The sequence below is a fragment of the Xiphias gladius genome, chromosome 10 (genome assembly GCF_016859285.1).
Source record: "Xiphias gladius isolate SHS-SW01 ecotype Sanya breed wild chromosome 10, ASM1685928v1, whole genome shotgun sequence".
Taxonomy (NCBI): domain Eukaryota; kingdom Metazoa; phylum Chordata; class Actinopteri; order Istiophoriformes; family Xiphiidae; genus Xiphias; species Xiphias gladius.
Window position 1 is genome coordinate 21203244 of NC_053409.1, and position 22506 is coordinate 21225749.

The 22506-nt window shown below is 43.3% G+C and overlaps 1 protein-coding gene across 2 annotated transcripts in view; it reads left to right on the top strand.

The window, feature by feature from the left end:
* The first annotated feature begins 5036 nt into the window (after positions 1 to 5036).
* The window catches only part of trim9 (tripartite motif containing 9), a 43327-nt gene continuing 25857 nt past the window's right edge, over positions 5037 to 22506 (top strand). Inside the window, exons 1-3 of one of the 2 annotated variants that reach the window (XM_040136881.1) lie at positions 5037 to 5885; positions 19701 to 19796; positions 21180 to 21302. In XM_040136881.1, the coding sequence (XP_039992815.1) occupies positions 5049 to 5885; positions 19701 to 19796; positions 21180 to 21302 (1056 nt within the window). In that variant the 5' untranslated portion in view covers positions 5037 to 5048. The remainder of the gene's footprint in view (positions 5886 to 19700; positions 19797 to 21179; positions 21303 to 22506) is intronic. The other variant, XR_005708214.1, reaches the window with a different exon arrangement.

The following is a 22506-nucleotide window of genomic DNA, read 5'->3' on the forward strand; positions in this document are numbered from 1 at the left end:
GTCTCCTAACCCAATAACCAAACCATTATGTTTCCCCAACATAACAAGTCTTTTCTGTGCATAAACCTTAACCAGACGGCTGTCGCATCACATAATTCATTTATTTTCCAACTGTGATTTATAATGGTTTTGGAGGGCATAGCAAAATAGTCTAAAAGTGTATATAATCTATCTAGAAGACATGGACAAATTACATATTTTTTATTTAATTTGAAGGACTTGTTGTTCATTTGCCGTAACCACAATCATTAACCACACTGTTGCCATAAACAGATGTTGCAAAAAGTGAGAATAACATGGGACATGAAAATCTCTGGCCGGTGACTGTAACTCGAGGTTATGCAGAAGTATGGCAACAGTTTGGGGATGGCCCTTTCTTGTTTCATTAGGACAAAGAAATACATAAAGAAATATTTTTCCCAGTTTGGTGTGGAAGAACTTGACTCACTAATGCTCCTGTAGCTGAATGGGAGCAAATCCGTCTTCCAAAATCTGGTAGGAAAACTTTTAGTGAAGAGTGGAGGCTGTTACACCAGCAGATTAAAGCCTGCAGTTTTGGAAGGACGTGCCCAATTTTGACCTAAATGTCTAGACATCTTTTGACCTGCAAAACAACCTCCATTCTTACCAGCAGCTGACTGTTCTTATTTAGTATACTTTGAGAAAAAAAAAAAACAATGTCAATTGTACTTTTCTATCTTCAACTTAAAACCAAAGAATTTACAACGTCTGTCTAGAGAAAAAGTTTCTTTGCTGCGTAATTCTGGTCCCAGTATAACCTCCCATTCTCCCAAAATTACAGTAACTTCATCCTTTAGAGAGTTATAAAAACAACTAAACTTTTCTTAAGCCAGAGCTTAGTAACAAAAACACTAGCCACTACTATTCATATCTTGACAATATCACGGCTGTGTCCCATAGAGATTCCTATCTAGCCTGAGCTGTGAACGTAAAGCTCCGGCAGCCTGTGTACTTCTTTGCACAGATGGCTTGATGCCTCTTGGGCTGCAGAGGGAGTCCGTGGTAACAAGAGTTAATAGACTCAGTGCAACACACAAAGTCGACTTTATCCCTTATCGATGAAGCGGCCGACTCCAATAAATTATATGAGCTCCAAGCAGGATGATTGAACTGTGAGCTGAATACTGCTTTAACAAACATTTTCTTTCTCTGGTATTGTAGGAGATCCTGGTATTAAAGGTACTGTGATGAAATTTACAACGACAATTTACTGTAGTTCTTTTTCGGGGGGAATTTTGTTTCCTACATGTGATTTCCTGTTGAAATATGATGTTAAGTTGGGGCACAATAGAGGTAAAGGGCAATCAAAAGTGGAAACCAATAGTAGAGGCAGTTTTATTTCAAGGCAAAGACAGATTTGTTTACTGGTACATAGTAGGCACATGACATTCGCTAAAACCTGCAATAAACAGAATGCCTGCTCCTGAGTTTGCAGTAAATCAGATACCCTGCATTCAAAGAGTATAAAATATGATTGTCCTATTCTTAGCCTTTCCAAAACAAAGAGTAAAAGTGTAAAGAATGTGTTAAACAATGTATTTATCTGCTCTAACATAAGCTGCAGACGTTAGTACATCCAGCTAACTTGCATACTGCCTACAGTATTAGCCAAGAGTTAGCGCATCATTAACTACAAAAAAAAAAAAAGCCTCGTTCATCATTCGTTATGTGAGATATTAGGTAAGCATTAACGTTTCACAAACACACTGGTTAGATCCGCAAAGCCTTTTCTCTTGTAACCTTAAAACTGAAACATACTGTATGAAATTATAAAATTAAAGCAAACCTCTGTCTTGCTTGTCCATGTATGTTCGCCAAGTAGCTAAACAGGGAATGTTGCAATTATAACAGTCCCATCTTACCCCCCCTTCGTACACATGATTAGCTCAAAACTGCAGCTTTAAGAACAGTGATGTTTATTTATTTCCATTATCAGTTGGTGAGGGTGCTGATTGTTTTGCCTGGGACCTGTTAGCTTTAGCCTCAGGTCTTTTTGCAAAATATCAATACAGCCATCAAGGGCCTGTTCAATATGGGGATTTGAGGTTGACGGGGATCTTGTTTTAAAATGAGCTAGCTGGAAAGATTGAAAAAATAAGCCACAGACAGCGTTTTGAACCGAGTAATGTAGCCAATGTCTGCTTAATTAGCTAGCAAGCTATAGCTGATTAACATGTGCCGGCAACAGCTGTCAATTCAGCCAGCAAAACCGATGATTGCCGGCTGGAGATGAGAACGCTTCTTTTGTCTGCCCCCGTCTAAAATCAAGGACCCATTGTTAAGAAACTTACAAAGAATTTCGAGGGTAAATCTGTCAGGCTGTCAGTTAAAACTGCATATTAGCCGTTTGAGAACGGATATCTTGTGTGTGGCAATGGCAACTAAAGGGGGATAGGCCATTACTAACGGAAGTAGTAGCCTAAATATAATGGGATTTTTATATGACTAAAATTTTAAGGTATTACCAGTTGGCAAGAATGTCACTTTTCCTTTAGATCGGCTCCTGTGTCCATTTATACAGTTGCCTTGGCACAAACCATGAGTCAGCAGCTATTTCCATTTGTCCTCACGGTACCTCTTCCCTTACGTTACTGCACATGGGGTCAGCAAAAACAGGAGCTTCATCGCAGGCTCAGGAGCATCCAGGGATGTGACCACTGAAGAGTAAAAAGAAATCTGCGAAGATCTTCTCTCAGAGCTGCCTGCTCTGTCCGTCCTGGCAGCAGGAGAGAGTTGGCGCTGCAACAAAAAAAAAAAAGAAGACGAAATAGAGATTCAGCAGGATCGGTCACTTGTCTACTCAAAGGCGGCAAACGGGAAGCTGAAGTGTGCCCCCAAACTGAGGAGATTACATAGAGATCAATGTCATCATGATGGAGGCGTCAGCAGGCACCCATTCCAAAAATAGTTGATGGTCGTATTACAATCACTTGATTTGAATCAACATCTTATTTGGTTTAATTCAGGGAAACATTTGCATGGATAAACTCGCCGTTCGTTGTATATTCCCACACATTTTAGAGAATAATGACCAGAAACATTATCAGCACAAGAGGCCCTGGAAGAAATTAAACACCTAATGCTTTGATAGTGTTTCAGAAGTGAAAATCAACAGCACAGTTCCTTTTTTATTCAGGTGATTGTTATTTGTACTGACAATGGAAATATGTATGCTAACACAAGAATAGACCCAGACGTCCATATTAATGTTCTTCCCGTTCTTAAAACCGCTTTAGAAGGTATGCAAATGTAATCACACTGAGTGGCCTCACTCTGCCCTCTGTGGATCCGAGAAACAGGCATTCCGTTAAATGGGATTATTTCATTTAATTTCCCTATCAACAGCCTCGCCGAGGACCAAAAACTGGGAGCTCACGTTGCCATGGATGTCTCGGAGATGACTGAGGCATTTGGGCACGGAAATGGAGAGGCTCTGGATACCAAAGAAAAGCCTCTTTTGAGTGCAGCGGAGAGTCGCTGCTTTACCTTATCTCACAAGGTGTCAAGCTTCCATGTTGTCAGTCTCCTCCAGGAGTGATCTTGGCTCCCACAGCAGCTGAGAGGAGAAGCTCGTTCAAACAACAAACAACCCGAATCCTGCGAGTTTATACAGTGCAGCAGCAGTGCGTAGCCATCTGGGGTTCTATATGAAGATCCTAGTGTAAGACAGTCTTTCCTCTCCATGTCAGTCTTTCCTTTTTATGCCACTTTATATTTCTGTTCCACTACATTTCACATAGAAATACTGTACTTTTTACTCCACTTTATGTATCGGTGAGCTGTAAAATGTTGAAATGATAAGTCAATTAATCATTTAGTCAGCTGACATAAAATTAATAATGACAAGTCTGAAAAACTCAGTTCATCGTTTAGGTAATTTATCAAGCAAAACTGCAGCACATTCTTTGGTTCCAGGTCATCTAATGTGATGTCCTGTTACTTCTCTTGGTTTTACATGATCATGGATGAAATATCTTTGAGTTTTGGACGGTGGGTTGGACAAAATGAGGTAATGTGAAGGTGCCACCCTGGGCGTTGAGCTTGCAATGGGCATTTTTCAGTAGGTTTTGACAATTTATAGACAAAACCGTCAATTGATTAATCAATACAGTAAAAATGCTATAAGAAATGATAATTAGTTGCAGCCCTGTTACGGGTTACTTTGCCAATGGGGATTTTGCTTTCAAAAAAAAAAATAAGTAAAGAGCTTTTATAATATATTGTATTTGTATAAATCAAACTAACCAACTGAATATAAATAAGTTAAAAAATGATGCATCAGTGACAATAACACAATAATATGATTTAGAATAAAGTAGCATGCTGTAATCATGAGTAATTTCACGTTTGGGAACATTTTGCCGGTAGAAATTTCGCACTTTTATACTTTTACGTACTTTTGACTGAATAAGTTTAGCTTGAGGCTTTGCTGACTCCACCACTGGACCACTCGGCCGGATAGAGCCTCTTCTAAAACAACATAACATATTCCCTCTGGTTTGGCTGTTTACGCATAAGCGAGTCGAGAAAGAATCTGCAAATGATCTGTTATGTCTGCAGGGTCGCGTCGTATTCATTGTTCGGTATTAAAGCGATGGTCTTGCATTGTTCCTTATAATCTCCTAGACAACTAGGCTGGCAGTACGTGCTCAGCAACGTCTACAGACGCGAGCGTCTGTTGTCGCATCTCGCTGGAAAGCTCATTAACGGACCCTCTCCGCACTGACAGTTGAGTTGACCAATGGCTGCCCGGGATTCCGCCGGTTACCCAATAGCAACCAGTCTGAGCTGACGCCGCTTTGCTTATTGGCGAGGTTAGCGTGCCTCCCCGGCGCCGATGCCTTTTCCCCCGGTCAAGGTTGCACTTGCGCGAATCGCAGCAGACGCGACCGGAGTTCCGTTTACGCGCGGGCAGAGCAACAGACTGATCAGCCGCGGCTCCGCTGGAACTTATCCTGCTTGTGTTTGCACGCCACGGAGGAATCTCTCGCCTCGCAGCAGCAGCAGCAGCAGCAGCAGCAGCAGCCATGGATGAAATGGAGGAAGAGTTGAAATGCCCCGTGTGCGGCTCTTTTTTCCGGGAGCCCATCATACTGCCCTGCTCCCATAACATTTGCCTGGCTTGTGCTCGGAACATTCTTGTGCAGACCCCCGATGCCGAGTCTCCACAGAGCAGCCGAGCCTCCGGATCCGGCGTCTCCGATTATGATTACCTGGATTTGGATAAAATGAGTCTCTACAGTGAGGCGGACAGTGGCTATGGCTCCTATGGGGGCTTCGTCAGCGCTCCGACGACCCCTTGCCAAAAATCACCAAACGGGGTGCGGGTTTTCCCCCCGACTGTCCCCCAGCCTCCTCCGCAACAGCACCTGCTACCGCAGCCCGGCTCTTTGCCCCCGATCCCCCGCAACTCCTGCATCACTTGCCCGCAGTGTCACCGCAGTCTCATCCTGGACGACCGGGGTCTCCGCGGATTCCCCAAGAACCGGGTGCTTGAAGGGGTTGTGGACAGGTACCAGCAGAGCAAAGCGGCCGCCCTCAAGTGCCAGCTCTGCGAGAAGAGTCCGAAGGAGGCCACGGTAATGTGCGAGCAGTGCGACGTCTTCTACTGCGACCCGTGTCGCCTGCGGTGCCATCCTCCCCGCGGTCCCCTCGCCAAGCATCGCCTGGTGCCCCCGGCGCAGGGGCGGATAAGTCGCCGAGCGAGCCCCCGCAAAATCTCCACTTGCACAGAGCACGAACTGGAGAATCTAAGCATGTACTGTGTACAGTGTAAGATGCCTGTATGTTATCAGTGCTTGGAGGAAGGGAAACACGGCACACACGAAGTCAAAGCTTTGGGCGCAATGTGGAAACTGCACAAGGTACGTGCGTAAAAATCATTAAGATGCATTTTTCTGGTTTGTTGTTTACCAGTGCGTTGTCTCTCTCTCTCTCTCTGTCTTTATCTGTGTGTGTGTGTGTGTGTGTGTGTGTGTGTGTGTGTGTGTGTGTGTGCGTGCGCGTAGCCTTTACATTGATGATGGTGATGAATCACGGCACGGTGATTCATCATCCTCTGAGCTGAGCAACAAGTACGCCTTGAAAATAATTTTTCGCCGTCTTGTCAGCTCCGCTTAGCAAGCAGTAGATGTACAGAGCCTTGGGGATGTTGGTTCCGTCACACTGGATAGAAGTGAATGCTTTACATAATGCGCATTGTAGTAACTCTGGCGAATTTTCCAGCCGGACACAGCTTCCGGCTCACGTTTCAGTCGGCTTCGTGGGGCACAGAGGAGAAAAGTGCACGTCTCCAAACTGGGAACTCTGACTGACTTTGGTGCGCAAAGCTATCAGGCGGCAGCTCTGTTTGTAATTCTGTTCACGAGTGGGCAACCAGCAGCGGGCCTCTTTCATCAACAGGAGACTGCTCCTATCACACCTGCTTTTCTACTTTGCGCGATCAACTTAAGTTGCACGTGAATTCTGGCATGATTTCAACTCTTGACCATTTGTCTCCCGAGCTTCCATCCGGAGGACTCCTTCGCTCTGTGTATGATCCGCTCCCTTCTGCGCTTTGGCGGCTCACAGGCGCACCACAGAACATTAGACACGGCTAATATGGGAGTTATGCTTTAATAAGAGCCAGCAGTGAAGCACGGAGGCAGGCCTGTAGTGTGGACGGAGATGCTATTTTGGAAGCTGAGTTGTTGTGGGCAGGGAGGCACAGACCTCAGAGGCCAGAGCTGGATTTATTTCTATGCCTCTGCAGCAGCAACCTTCGCCTCCACACTCCAGCTCCCATTTAAGAGAGAGGATGTAGAGCTAGATATAAAAACTCTCCAGTATTCACTCATACACACACACAGGGAGTGTGATGTGTAGCGATGGTGTCTCCTGGTTTCCACGAGAAGACCAAAAAGAAGGTGAATGCACTGAGAATTTGTGCACAAAACAACACACTCTCTCACAGACACACACACACACACACACACACACACACACACACACACACACACACACACACACACACACACAAACACTGTTACCTCCACACAGGTGCAGATAAGCTGTCCTCGTGTTTTACCGCCAGGGCTGGTCTCGTATGACACAGAACTGCCATTTAGCAGACCTCCAGTCCAATCATCTCTTCTAGATGATGGTGTGATAGTGGGTTCCCCTCAGATGCATGGGGCAATTGTAAAATTGATTGAAAAATCAGAGGGGGGTCAAACATTTCAGTCACATCTAATTGCCATCGCTTGAAAAGTTGCTGACCTTTTCTGCTTCTTCTTTCTTGGATCTGAAATGAAAAAAAAGGGCTAAAGGAGTATTTTTAGAATCCAATAAATGGTACCAGATATATTGGTGCCAATATCCAGCCTGTCACCCCGTTTTTGGCTTCTATCATGGCACCTGCTTATTCCTGACCGTTGATTCGAAGTTGCTGCCTACGGAGCTGTAACAGATGGCTGAGAGCTCGGAGCTGGCAGCGTTGAGGGTTGAGAATGGGCATCTTTTGAAGCCTCGGGTTGTTCCTCACAGAGTTCATCTGGGAATAAATGAGACTGTATTCCATATCTGGCAGATATACGGTCGATTCTCATGCATCAATTGTACTTTTGCATAATGAATATAGTGTAGAAACTCAAGGTGGCGGCACTGGCCTCCCCAGAAATCTGATGTAAGATGAAAAACATAAGATTTTGTTGTCTTAAGTAGGGCTCCACCTAATTGTTTCATCTGTAAATTGGCAGAAATAGTGAAGAGTGCCTATCACAATACTCAGGGTCCAAGGTGACATCTTCAGATTGCTTATTTTGTCCGACCAAAATTCCAACACTCAAAAGATATACAGTTTACAAATATATAAAACAGAGAAAAGGAGCAAATTCCAACTTTTGAAAAGCAGGAAACAGCAAATATCTGCTCAATTTTGTGTAGATCAACTTATCAATTTATCTCCAAATTGATAAAGTGCTAGTTTTAAATGGTCAGAAGACCTGGTACGTGTAATACATGCTGGCATACTTTAATGTTTTCAAGATCTTTCACAGTAAATTATCTGGTTTACACTTAATTTTTGCTTATTTTTGCATTTACCAATTCTTCACAGATACATTGTACATACAATGTACACATGCTACAGATATAAAATACAAATGTTTGGTATTTCAAATCACACAATGTACAATGTCAATTATGTTTATTTTCTTGGCCTGAGCATCTTTAAAGCAGCATGAATTGACTCGTTTTGGCCACTTGGGAGCGGTGCAACAAGATGTTAACACAACATGTATATATATATATATATATATATATCACTTTATGAAGTTGTTATGGCTAACCTGTTAGTAAACAGTTGCATGCTTACACATCTAGCAGACATGAAGCGACATTAGCATTCATTTAGAGCATTTCCGGCCACCTGACAAACATAATCACATTCCTTTTAGCTCTGCTTTGGTCTACACCAGCTCCTGAGAAAGTATATCTGGCTCCAAAATGTTTCGCTGTGTTAGATAGTCGCTAGCTTTGTTTGTCAGTTGTTTAGTGCTGGGCAGGTAAAGTACGTTGGATGTACGCTGCCTGCCACTGCTGGAAGTCGTGGGAGCGGTGAGAGTGAATCAAACCGGTAAAATTTTTGGCCAAAAAACCAAAAGAGTGAGCTGAAAGATGCTAAAAGGTGGTGCTGAGCTAAACAGAACTCCAGATGATAATTCTCTGTGGGTTTGTGATTACAAGCAACACTTTGACATTTAAAATTTGATCCAAAGTCTCTGAAGTTTAGCTTTGGCCATATACAAAACAATCCAGTATTCAAATAAAAAGTCTATTTATGCTCTCCTCCAAATACTCACACAACCACAAAAAAAAATCCATAGATGTACATAAACACACACACACACACACAAACACCTTGCTTTTCCCTTTGTACTCAAACTGATCAAAGCTGTTGTTTGTTGGAGCTGTGAGCTTTTGTGACTTGGCTGCTGCATTTAATGTTGTTGCGGGAAGTACTACACTTGAACCTTGTTTATTAGCAATATACCTTGAACCCACACCTGCAGCATTTACATTTCAGAGCTGACAATTTGGCAGCACACTCTTCTATGCTTCTATCATTTAATAAGATCTCCTCTATTTTCCATCTGGGATTTTCTTCAAGGTTTATAATCTGTACCATCGTCGTCGTCGTCTTGGTACACTGGGACAAACTGTGCGCTCTCTCTCTGTGTCTCTCTGAAACGTTTCTCTCTTTATGGAAAAAGAGTTGAACCACCTGCCGCCATGGCAACCGGTTCCCTCTTGATGTTGTGCAGAGCAGCAGAGGTCTCTAAGATACTGGACCCCACGAGGAATCCATCCCAGATGCAGTTCTGCCTCCCCATCCTTCCTCTACAGTACATGTGTGTGTCTGTGTTTTCTAAAATGAATGCTGCTTCATATCATTACTCCCACTCTTCATGCTCCTTCTCTGCCGTTTGCTCACGCATCTCTTCCCTTGACTTCTCTGCTGGTCTCACAGGCAATAAAAACCCCCCGTGTTTTATCTCTAACCCCCTCCCCCCTTTGGATTGTGACTAAACCACGATGGTAATCAATTTCATGTCTCCAAAGTCAATTTCAGTTACAAAAGACGAGCACAAATTTAAGAACTACATAGAGTGACATGTCCAGCTCTCATCTGCCTCTTCAGATTTGTGTCAGAAGGTTTTATGTGTTGACAGTATGTCTGTGTTAATCTCATTATATCCCATTAGAAAGTGTAAAGGGGCATCGTCAGCGTGTTAAATCTCTACATAGTGAGCGGTCCTCGGCTCTTCACGGACGTCATAGGACCCCAAATGCAAACTAGGTCACGCTCTGTCACCTCACTCTGTTCAGTGGCAATTAAGGGTGATTAATGAAATGGAAGCTTAAATGCAAGAAGATGTGTGGGGGTGCAGAAAATAAGTCGCAGATTGTAGCAGAATATTAGTAATTTGCCCTCTTGCCACAGTGGGAGAGATAAATCAGAGGCAGCAGAGGGGATTTTAACCAAGACGACCCTGAAAGTTTCCCTTTGAGCTCTTCATGCAAGCAGAAAACGGTTGTAGAAGTGAGTAATCTGAGGAATTCGCAAGTGATTCAGGGAATTTTTCGTTTCTAGTGTGCACGTCCAACCCTGTAATGTCCCCGTGTGTTTGATGCTGAACGTCCTGAAATAAACAGACGGCCTTGCACACCCTGACCCAAAGTCAACACAGACGGTTCATCTGGAAGCTGTCATCCAAGATGCCCCAAAAACCAAGCTAATGAGGACAGACGGAGCAGGTAATATTAAAATCTTGAGTTCGATGTTCATTTCTGGATGAGCTACCTGCCGTCCTGCCTGAACTCAGCGGGAGCAAAGGAAGAGCCTTGAAAAGTCAGACGCACTCCTGCTTTAACTCCCTTTCTGCAGAGCCCCAGCAATGAGTCTGGCTGTCAGTTTGCATTCATTGATTTCAATTGAGCCGGTCCTGCTGTGTGACTGCGTAACACTCAGGACATCCAGATGAAGACCAGCAGAAAATTGTCCCATAAAAGAAGATATACGAAGATCATTAGAGAAGAGACGAAATGTGCCATGCTACTTATAGATGCAAAATACAGATATTTAAGGTGTTCAGCATGATAACTGCGTTACCATTGACAACTGCATAACTACAGTGAGTATGCTGACTGATCATTTATTGATAATGAAATTAGGAGTCACTGACCAACAGGGCCGGCTTCCGATAGTCGGTTCCATTTTGAATCTGTTCCCACTTGGCAAAGTACCCGCTTTCATTAAGCTCTACCGCTTGCGAATCTCTTATCTCTCGCTGTTTTTCATTAGAAAAGAGCAGTATTTAAAAACGTGCAGGTTAACGTCAGCAGGCTTCTCATTAAAACTAAAATGACCAACATCAGTGGGGGTGGATTGTATCAGCTGTAGCTAATCAACATTAATTCCGTAACAGCCCCACTGGAACCTTTGCCTGTTGGTTAATGTGCCCTCTCCAAGCTGCGGACCGTACTCTGCCAAATATCGTTTGTGAGTGAAAAGACACACATCTCTGCAACGGTGAACTTTTTTCAGTTCAACAGAGAGGAGACTTTTCTCTGGAGCAATGATCAGCTGATCACAGCACATTAAATTCACGAGAGTCTCCCAGTTCAACTTTTTGTGAATCAAATGAATATTTTAGCTCATTTACCCTCGTAGCTCTGAATGGGGACCTCCATTATTTGAATCAATTAGGTTTTGTAAACTCAGATGTAAACGTCAATGCGTCACAGTTGTTATTTCAGCGTGTCAGAACAATCAATATCAATCAATAATCAACATTTCATGCCATCTGCTGCTCGGCTTATTTTCAGGTTGGAGCTACAGGTTGTCAAAAGTTATCTTAGGCAAGCTTAATTAATGTTAATACTGATCAATCTGGTAGCCACCACTAAAAACTGTAGTATTTTTAGCTACATCACTGTTTCCACATCGCTGTAGACCAGTGCCTCTGGTTTTTGCACCACTGAACTCTCCAATGTGCATTCATCTTTGTAATGAGGGGTTTATGCACTGCAACCCTACTAGGATATCCCTCTCTACGTAATTGTCGACGGACCGTTCGTGCTGACACATTCTGGTCACGTCCTGCGCTGACATTCTCAGTCACCCGAGGAAGGGTCGCTCTTCCGTTTTTCCCCCACATGTTGCACTAATACGCGAGCATCACGGTCATCGAATGTGCGCTGTCAAACACGACCTCCGACCCTGTTTACTGACGTCGTTCCCCGAGATCAAGATGCAGATGTCACTTTAGTCACTGTTCCCATTGAAACACCAGCCAGCTGAGCAAGTCTTTGTGACTGGAGCTCCTGCCACTCGTGCCCCAACGATGAACCCTCTTTCAAAGTCACTTAGATCTTTTCCTCTCGGCGTCTTGATACAAAATCAAAATCAGGTGGGCACGTTCAGCATTTTTATACATGCCACACGGCTTGATTGGGTGTTAACTGCTTAATTGAACCCAGCGGCGCACCTGCGTGGCGGCATCTGCATTCGTTACGTGTCTCCACTCATTTATTCAGGTTTTTCCCTTAATTTGCCACCTCTCTGTACATCCATAATGACAGATCAATAAAGGCCCCAGCAACCTGTGGTGATACCATGGACTCAGTCTGTAAGTATGTCATCTTCCCTATAAGAGATTCTTCGCAGATAAAAGACACGGTTCCTTGACTGTTCGTGATAGCAGACTGTAATTCACTGATAAGGACGTAGGACAAAGGCAGGACTGAGGTCTAAAGAGACTGGAATTTCACGGTGGGGGGGCTTGGATGTCTCAAAGCCCTTCAGGTTGATGCCGCTCCATTACAGGCGGCGATATTTACCCCTCGAGCTGCCATGTAAAGAGATTAGCTGTGTAAATGTTAATGAAAGAAGGAGATAAAGAACAGGAAAATGAGTGCGACAGAATGACCCAGAATGCCCGAAGAGAGGAAGCGAAACAAAGACTGAGCGGGAAAGAGAGGCAGAGCGATGCTGAATGTCTCACCGTTGAGTCCAGTTTGACAAGAGTCTTAACAAGACAAGAGTATTTCACGTCCAGTCTGCATCTCGGGTCCACACAGAAAACACTGGCTGATGCGCTGAAGGCATTTTTGTTTAGACATATTTTTATATAACTTTTCTGGGTGGGAACTCAAACCGGCTGAATATTTGAACTCGCTCTAGGCGTGGAACTAGACAGAGATAAATGCTCCAAAACTGTGCTAAGCCAGTTTTCTTTTGTGGTCTGACTGGTACTTTTCTGTACATAAATGAGTCCCGACCAAAACAAGTTGTCAGATTTTTTTGGAGGGGCTTTGTTGCACTTTCAAACGGAATAGCTTATTACGCTCTGTCACGTGTGGCTGCTCTAACACAGCCAGCCCTCATTAAATGAGGACACCATTGCAACAAGAAAGTGGGCTCCACCTGAAATCTGAGCAGCAGAGGCTGAGGACGGGTCAAATCCTGCAGCGACCCTGTTTCTATCAACATCAAAATTTTTATGCAGATGTTGAGTTTTCTTGTATTGTTCTTGGTCAAGTGACTGTGTTGTCAGTATGATTCTGTACTGTGAAATGTTTCATTATAGACACAACTGGCACTGTCCATTAATTCCTTATGTTCATGCACCTTGTCATGCATTGTTGCTCACATGGTCAAGCGGTGGCAAATAGCTTATTTTTTTGGCTCTTCCAACTTCGGATCTCTCCCCATAACTCTTAACGATGATTGTGCATTCCTCCTTGTCCCAGCCTGTTTCCAGGTGCTCCACAGGGCCACTCCATGTCTCTGGCCTTGAAACTACCAGCTACGGTACCGAGCCCTGTGAGCACAAGGCAAGTGGCATCGTCTGAGCTCAAGATAACCTGCTCACCTTCTTTACAGCTTTGTCGGTCAAATTTTCCTGCATGTTCACGTGGATGCCTTTAACCTAGGCTACATGACAAAAGTAGCATCTGTTTTTTGTTCTGCCATTATTAATGTGCATCTTAATTTCCACTGGGACAGCTTGTAGTTTCCTTATTTAGGAATCAGTTCAACTTACAGACCTTTAGACTCCTTATCTCACCAGTTTTGAAATTTTTGGCTATTCCACCCTACACGCATTTATATCTGAAGTGAAAAAGTCTAGCCCAAGAGTCTGCTGTTATTGTGTCTGACCTAGGAATCTTTAGGCTAACATTGCTATCATTGCAAAAGTGGATTTCACACTGTTTTGAGGTGGAAAATCGACAGATCCGCTTATATCCCATTTTCACTCAGAGACAAAAAAAATATATATATATGTAGGGAATCCTGCAAGAAGCTGCGTGAGAAAAGGTTGAAATGGGGAGGTGAAGATTGCTGCAGTTGAAATCTTTCAAATCATGTGTGATGATGAAATATTAAGTCCAAAGAACAGCAGAAACTGTACCCCTCCTTTTTATAAGGTAGATGCTGCCAAATTACCATCACGTGTGATGAGAAAGTATCAAAGACAGCTGACTGACTGACCTGATTTGGCCCCAGGTTGTGACTAGGCCCCTTTAGGAAAACACTGCTTCCTCTTCCTCTTACACAGGTTTAGCAGCATCAACACGGTTCGTTTGTTCTTGAGACGTTTTTCCAGACCAGGTGTCGTCTACAGTATTTGACACACTCGAACTAGAGGCAGGCTACTTGATCATCCGCTGGAGATGATGCCCTCGCCAGATAAATCCGGTGCTGACAAGAATAGATCACTTCTGCCCCATTTCCTACTATGCTGTCCCAGGTGTCTGTCAAATAAGGACTGTTTCTCACATGAAGAAACTGTGGCAACTTTCAGAGGCCCTCATTGTTATTATCGGGGTTTCCACACTTTTTTGTGTGTGGATAGCTAATGACTTCTTATGCATTATTGATGACAGCAGATATAAGCAATGAATAATGCACCAGTCACTTAGGTTCTGCTTGTGGAAGATGGTTTCATGTGGGATCTTGTTAAGCACGGAGGAGTATCACAGTCTGACCAAGTCTTAGCTCTTCCAGCTCGTTGGAAGATGTAAGAGCTTAATTTTTAACGACAGAGAGGTTCCCAAGACAGTAAATATTATCAAGTCGCCCGCTTAATATTTCAAAATGCATTCTCCCCGGGCGTTGGCAGTTCATGTAAACAACCACAACCTTTCATGTTAGAGTCTCTGGTTGCTGATACTGCAGGGGGAAACACAATCAGTAATCAAGCAAAAATTCCAAAATTACATTAATTTCAATTTCTTTCATCGCAGGGAAGTGTGTTTTTCTTTTTGTTTGGTGTTTTCTTTCAGCAAAAGTTGACCTTACCCTCAGCTTACATCTGTTTACAGTGTGTAACCAAATGACTGTGTATTACACGAAGGATTAAGCGAGCCTAAAGAGACTGTTTAAAGAACGCCAGAGAAAGTACTTAACCCTGGCGCTCTGAGAAAAAGCGGGGTACTTAAAAATTTTCTCAGAGAGGTAACGTGGCTTTTTGAAAGTAGGTTATGGGAACTCAAAAGCCTTGGAAGGCTCCTTGCCTTGGAAGTGATGGAACATTTTGTGGTTATGTGTTTGTGTTTGATAATTAGCTTGAAGAGGAGCAGTTTTACTTTGCTGCGGCTTTAAGAGCTTAGCAGTGACATTACACCTACCACCTCCCGTCCTTGCACCTCCCACTTCCTATTGGGGGCTTTAATCCAAATTGGCTGTGACGCCTCTCTGACAGCCACGCTTTCCTGTGACAGACTGGCTAGTTCACTCAGCCGGGGAGAGAAATGAAACGCGTAGTATGGCCCTGGAGCTGCTGGTGCATTATTCATTTCATGCACGTGTTCCCACTCATCTTAATTACTGAATTACTGAGATGATTAGTGCTCCCGAATAGCGGGGACATCCTAAGCCCACCACCTCTACAAACCCTCTGAAGCTCAAACTTTCCAGCATCCTCTTCTCCAGCCTAATGTTGCAGGATGCTTTTATTTTGACAGTCCCTTAGCAAGATGTATGTTATCCGGCTTGAAGTCGTGTTGCAATAATGCAAGTGGAGAGTTGTTGAGCAGAAACTTAAAAAAGCCCCTGCTGTGCCAGCCAGGTCCGAAATTACGAGACCATGATTCATGACGTGACAGTAAAATCCCACGGCAAGAAATGAAAATGCAAATCCAAATATGATGAGATGTAAATATCATGCATGATAAGTTATCGCTAATAGTTGTCATCAGTCATCCCAGAAATGATGGAAATCTCACGGTGTTATTTTTTAGCCTTTCCAAAAGCAAAAACCCGAGAGCAAAAAATGCAAGGAATGGATCAAGAAATGTGTTTATCAGCTCTAATGTAAGCTGCAATCATTAGCATGTTCGGCTAATTAATTCACTAACATCAGTAGTAACCAGGCATTCTTTTCAAGGAACACATCATTAGCTAACTACATTATTTTGTGGGGTTACGAGTTGCATTAGAAAGAAGCCCCAGGCTGTAGTAATACTTGTTATATAATGAGTTTGGTGTCAAACCAGAAGAGCCTGATTATGAGGAATGGATCAGTGTGTTTGTGTGCTAGATTGTGACTGTTAGCATGTCCAGGGGACGCGCCTATCCTGCCTTTTTGGGATTTCAGGTTACATTAGTAAACTTTTAAGGACAGTAACATCCTCTATGTGTGAGCTGAGATGCTACTCAAGTTAGTCCCCACCCTCAGAGCCCTGTATCCTGTAAAAGAGAACATACATGTTTTATAACATGATAAATAACACACACAGTGAATTTAACCTTGGTGTTGCTTGTCTGTGTTTTCCCACAGTGAGCACACAAACAGGGCTTTGACAGAACAAACAGCAGTAACATTTTTATTTATAATACTGTGCTCTAATACTACAGATAAGCTAGAATGAGCTAAAAAGACCAAGTTTTCAATCAACTTCACTGTCAGTAACTCAGCTAATACGTGCTCGGAAAAATTGTCACATTGTCATTTCTAGTCAACAGAATCAATATTTGTTGGCTAGAAATGAGAAGCCTGCTTTTGTCATCTGTCTGAAATCAAAGGCTCATGGTTTAAAAAATAACTATGAATTTCGATTGGGAAATTTTCCACTGTTGTCTTTGTAAACTGTGTATGTGCCGTGCAAGAGCAGAAAGTCTGACAGGCCTAGCAACAGAAACCAATTCATAAAAGAGTCAAATGCGTTCCACTCAGTTTCCAAACCTCAAACTGTAAAGCTTTGGTCTCAGTCCCATCGTGCTCTTCAACCCATCTGCTGCTAAAGTCTGTCTTTCCATGTGCTGACCTGCCGGCCTTGTGGTCTTTGCTGAGCAGGAAGTAGCCGCGAGCTGTGCAGAAATAAAGCATCCTTTACTTTCATGGCACGTTTTGACCTGGTTTTGAAGACTGAGCTCTGCAGGCTCTCGAACAGACACTGCGGAAAAACGCCTCCAGACAGTCAAGTGCTTTTCATTTCATCCGCTCTGTCACTGCACGCATACGGACTGTTAACCGGCTGAGGAGACACAGGAGCTCCCTCAACGTCAACGTCAGTGTATCGGAGTGGAAGATGAGAAAACTCGGGGAGAAAAAGTGAACTCCATTTTAGGACAGCCGAAAGGCAGGTGTGAGTGACGTCGCTGATGTGTAGTGAAACCACCAGAGTCTGAGTGAACATTCGGGGACAGGCTCAGTGTTGACTGGCCGGGTCTTAAAGTGGTGGTGGCAGCTCAGCGATCCAAGTTAAGGGGAGCCGATCGATTTCAGAGATGCAGGAGGGGGGTCCCACTTTAAAAAGATCGTTCTATACATCAGGAGGCAAGGATGTGTACTTTATCTATTCCTTTAATAACAGCAGTCAGCTTAGATTATTTAGTAATAGTATTTCTAGTTTTGCCAAAGGTCAAGAATTCACTAGAATGAGCTTGAATTTTGGTGATCACTTTATCATTTAAGTCATTCAGCGAGCTAAACTGCCAAACATTTGCTAGTTCCTGCATCTTAAATGTGAGAATTTTCTCCATTTCTCTGTTTTATATCATTATAAGTTGAATATTTTTTTTGGTTTTAGACTGTTGGACAAAATCAGAAATTCAGACGTCATAGACAAAATTATTATTCAATAATTAAAATAATTGATAGTGACTGCCCTAAATTCCACATCTTTTAAGGCCTACTTCCAAATGTCATGGAAATCGATCCTGTTGTGACAAACAAACTAACATGGGAGAAAACACACACTTTGTGTCTTTTCATTTGTGCAGGTCACTTGGGACGTTGAAATATGATTCCCAAGTTAACAAAGAGGAAGTTTCTCGAGGTCCTACACAATCCTGGAAAGTCTACATTTCAGTCTTTGCTCAGCTGTTACCGGCTCAGACTATCCCTTGGTGCACTAGACTCATATTAGCGACAGCTGTCATGCTTTCCCAAACGCTGAGGTCAAAGGTCAGCCGTTGACCCCTGCAAGCAGATTCCATTTGACCAAGCGACGTCAGATACCAGGCTGCTTGACACAGAGGAGCAGACTGCCTATGATGATGTTGTTTTCACAGCGTTTTCCACTGTATCAGCTTTTTGCTGGTTTTATTACCGTCTTCCGGAGTTGAAGTGATTTTTTTTTTTTCCATTTTGCCAGATAACGCCCAGTACCCTCTTTTCCTCCCAGAAGACAATACACTCCCCAAGTTGACGGTCGTCTGGGTCACTCAACCGAGCGAGTTTCCCACAGGGTCAGGCCACGTCCTTTCGCTCTGTCACCTCCCTGTTCACACAACCCCGCTTCACATACGTGAACGCTGCGTCTGTTTTCCCCACTATCCAAACAGAGGCATTTGTGTGTCATCGCACACATCCAAAGCGATGGCATTTCCCATCAGCCCAGGAGCGATAATCCAGTAATGAAACCACGCAACAATCAGTGCTTTATTGTACATAGATCATCTTAGTTTTAGCTGGAAATGTCAGTTTGCGTGTGAGAATAAGGCTGACAATGCATTTTGTCTCAGGGGTGAAAATTGTGACACTTCAAAATGTCAGCTTCTCAGCAGCTATAAGGCGGCTTTCTTTTAACATTGACTGCTGTACACTTTTGAGTTCATCCCACACTTAAACTGCCAAAATTAGAGTTAGGAGATTTTTTCACAGGGTGACGGCTATATACAATGAATATGCCGGATAGGTTAATGTCTCATATACAGTAGTCCTCTGTCACCCGCACTTAGAAAGGGATGCGAGGGACTACAAAGAAGGGGAATCTGATTCTGTCTTGTTTGTCAAGCCATGTGTGTACATATTCATGTGGAGTCTGTGGAGTGGAAGAGAGCTGCTGATAAACCATGTTACCTGCAGGTTTTGTAAGACTGGAGGGGGCTGGCTCAGTTGCCCCAGAACCTATGGTCACATTTTATTAGATAAAAGTACAAAGCACCTGTGTGCAAAATGACTCTTAAAATGTTTCCACTTGGCAAGAAGGAGAAGAAGGTTGCATCATGTGACAAACGTCACAGAAGGGATAGTAAACTTTGGGCTATGTCCATAAAACGTTGTCTTTTTCATCTCACGTAACCTTTAATGGCATCCTTTTTAAAAGTACGCTTTGGGCATTTTTAATTTTGTTATTTCCGCAGCGGGATGACAAGAGGGACGGAGAGGTGCGAGAAAGTCCCCCGGACGCGCTTCTTGTAGTACTTGATTGACATGCTCACCCCGAAGCTACAGGGGCTTCACTTTGATAGCACCAATATCACACAGAGTCCGAGCTTGTCTGGCTTTTAGTCCACCTCCGGGAGGAACTGTTTGGGGAAATGTATGTAAATAATGTATATCATGATGTATTCATGCATCTGTGTTGGATAATGAGTTGTAGGATCTAACCTCATCACCACAACAAGCTTTTGGTGATTGTTGTTTGGAGTAGGGTGATTCATATTGGCTATATTGTTGTGTTTCATTATGCCATATAGCTGAATGTAACATGAACAGATTGCAGCTGCGGAAACATGTCTGCCCTAAACTTTGGAATTATTTTCGGTTCAGCCGATTCAGCACCTATCGATACATAATGGAGCAGTGTGTTTTGATTTACTGTTATTTGAACATTTGATTACAAACCCTTACAACTGCAGTGCTGCCGCTGCTGTATCTCTAACGCCCTCTCTGTGCTCTCTGCAGGGTCAGCTGTCCCAGGCTCTCAACGGCCTGTCAGACCGAGCCACTGAGGCCAAGGAGTTCCTGGTCCAGCTGAGAAACATGGTGCAGCACATCCAGGTGCTCCAACACGCACGTGAACACACAGCCATGCAGAAATCTGTCGTTTTTTTCCTGATTGCTGTCAGCCATTAACTATATGAAATGCCTGAATCCCGGTAATACCCAACTGATCTGTGTTGGCATTTTGCTACCAAACTCTTATCCCCTTCTGTGATCCCAGACTATCCACAGCACGTCATAGAAACAAAAAGGCTTATCGTATTATTTCTAGTGTCACTGTTAACATTTTATTAATCCCTGGCTCGGTCCTTCATCTTCCAGCTTCAGCGCTGCGTGTGACACTATGTCGTTTAAACAACAAACCTCACTTACCTCGCAAAACTCAAAGTTGAGCTATGTTTTGTTAAATTCTTACTTCACCCTCTAATTTGGATTAAAGCCCTCTGTGTTTATTGAATTCGGTGATTTTAAACACATCAAATATGAACCCAGCATCACAAAATAAATAATGGGCATTTTTCATGTGCAGCATATTCAACTCTAAAATGAAGCCTCTGGAGTATGTTTATGAGGAAGTGTATTATTATTTTCATTTGTGGACAGTGCATTAGTCACAGACTGTCAGGATGTATAAAAGACTGGAAACAGTGAAGGCGGTTACATTCAATAAAACTGATGCATTACCATAGTAACAGCAGGCCTTTTTTTTCTGCTGCAGGTTTCAGTGGTTGGAAAGTTTTTTTTATTTTGTTAGTGTGTGTGTGTGTGTGTCTTTGTGAGCGAGGATATTGATTTGAGTGGAAATGTCCGTCCATTCACATTCCGTGGCATCACGTGTAGACCAGGAATAGATTTAGATGCTCCCAACCTTCGGCTGTGGGAGGAGGCAAAGCCGTGGTCAGCTTAAGGGGCTGATTAGAGGACGAAGGTGGGATTAAATGCCCCCGTTGATCATCGTCACACAGCGAGATGACGCTCGGGGAAGACCCTGAGACATGAGGGCAGGAAACCCTGGAGATGAGTTAGGGGGGAGAGGGGAGGAGGTTAAGAGGGAGGAGGAGGAGGAGGCTTGGAAGTTTGGGACGTACTAGGCGTAATTGTATGCACATTAATCAGTCGTCCCATGGTGCTGATGTTTAAGGTTGATTTTCCCACCCACCTCATCTGATGGATGATCCAACTGGAGATGACGTGTGAATTTTGAATGAATTTTAAAGGACTATGCTTCCCACATTTAACTCAGTTTCTTAAAGCAAACATTATGCTTAAATCTTAAAATCTTGATATATTTCTGGGTTAATGCTGCAATTAAATTCCACGTCAGTCATTATATCTCTTCTGTTTGGTTTTGCATGCTGTATGTTTGAAAGCTCCTTCAAGATGCTCTACATTTCTGCCATTCGCGACATTTTCCAGCCTCTGTGTGCTTTTGCTCCGCAGGAGAACGGAGTGGAGTTCGAGGCGTGTTTGGTGGCTCAGTGCGACGCCCTCATCGACGCCCTGAACCGACGTAAGGCCCAGCTGCTGGCCCGGGTAAACAAAGAGCACGAACACAAGCTGAAGGTAATTGAGCATGACGAGATCCATCCCGGGACCACTTACAGTCTCTGAATATCCAGCTGAATGTTTCAGATGGATATCACGCTGGGTCTGTTATCAGAACTCTCCCTGGTGCGAATTTATTCATGAGTTACCACATATGGTTGGAGAAGCGAACCAAGAAGGCAGAGGATAAATAAAATCGTAATGTGTATTCGGTAGGTTTTTTTTGCATTAAAAGTTTGCTATTCAGGAGCAGGATGCAAAAATTTAAAACAGTCCTGTCGGCAACTGTGTAGCCTTGTAATGTGTGTTTGACAAAAAGTAAGGCAGAGATTTTGATTGATGGATAAGGCACCTCAAGCAAGCTATAGATCTCTGCCAGCTGAGTTTCATACTGTAATGAAAAAAATAATAGAAACTGGAGGCTCAGTGGTATGTAAGGAAATAAATCTCATACTGACGTGACATAGAACTTAAACCACTGCCTGCTCGAGGGACTAAAATTCATCTCAATGCAAGTGATAAATATTAAAAGTGGTTGGCTTTAATATCAAATGTGTTATCTGTAGTTTAATTGGCTAAAATGAAAAACTACAGTTGCATCCCTTTAATGTTCCTAATTGCATTTTTAGGTTTAAGATTTATCAACCAAGCACATTTTTTGGTATCAGTGGGTGATCATAAAGATTTAATCAGGCTTTAATAAGAAACGAAACTCCATTCCAGTGATTTCAGAGGCATAAAATGCCACACTTTTCTTTAAACCATCTGCGACACATTGAACGAGGGACATAACTGAGAGATGGAGTTGACAGCAGAGGAGGAGGAGGAGGAGGGAGAGATACATTTGTGCTGTAAAGCATCCAATTTCACACTTGGACAGTCTGTAGAATCAAGGTTTCACACGTGTAGGTGGTTTGAGAAACACAGTCTGTGCATGGCAATATGTGAGCATACTCACACACTTTCACAAAAGCACACACACGCACGCAAACACCCACACATACACATATAGTACATGCACATGCACACATACACTTACATACATATACACTCATTTTCCTTTCTTTTCTCCATATATGAAATATTTAGATGGGATGCGGATTATAAATCACACACAGACTCGTTTACGTTTAGCAGATTGATTCTGTAGGAAGCGGGAGCTGTTCGATCGCTGCCGGTTCTTTACCTGTCAACCTGAACCACCCACAGGAAAGGACAGTAA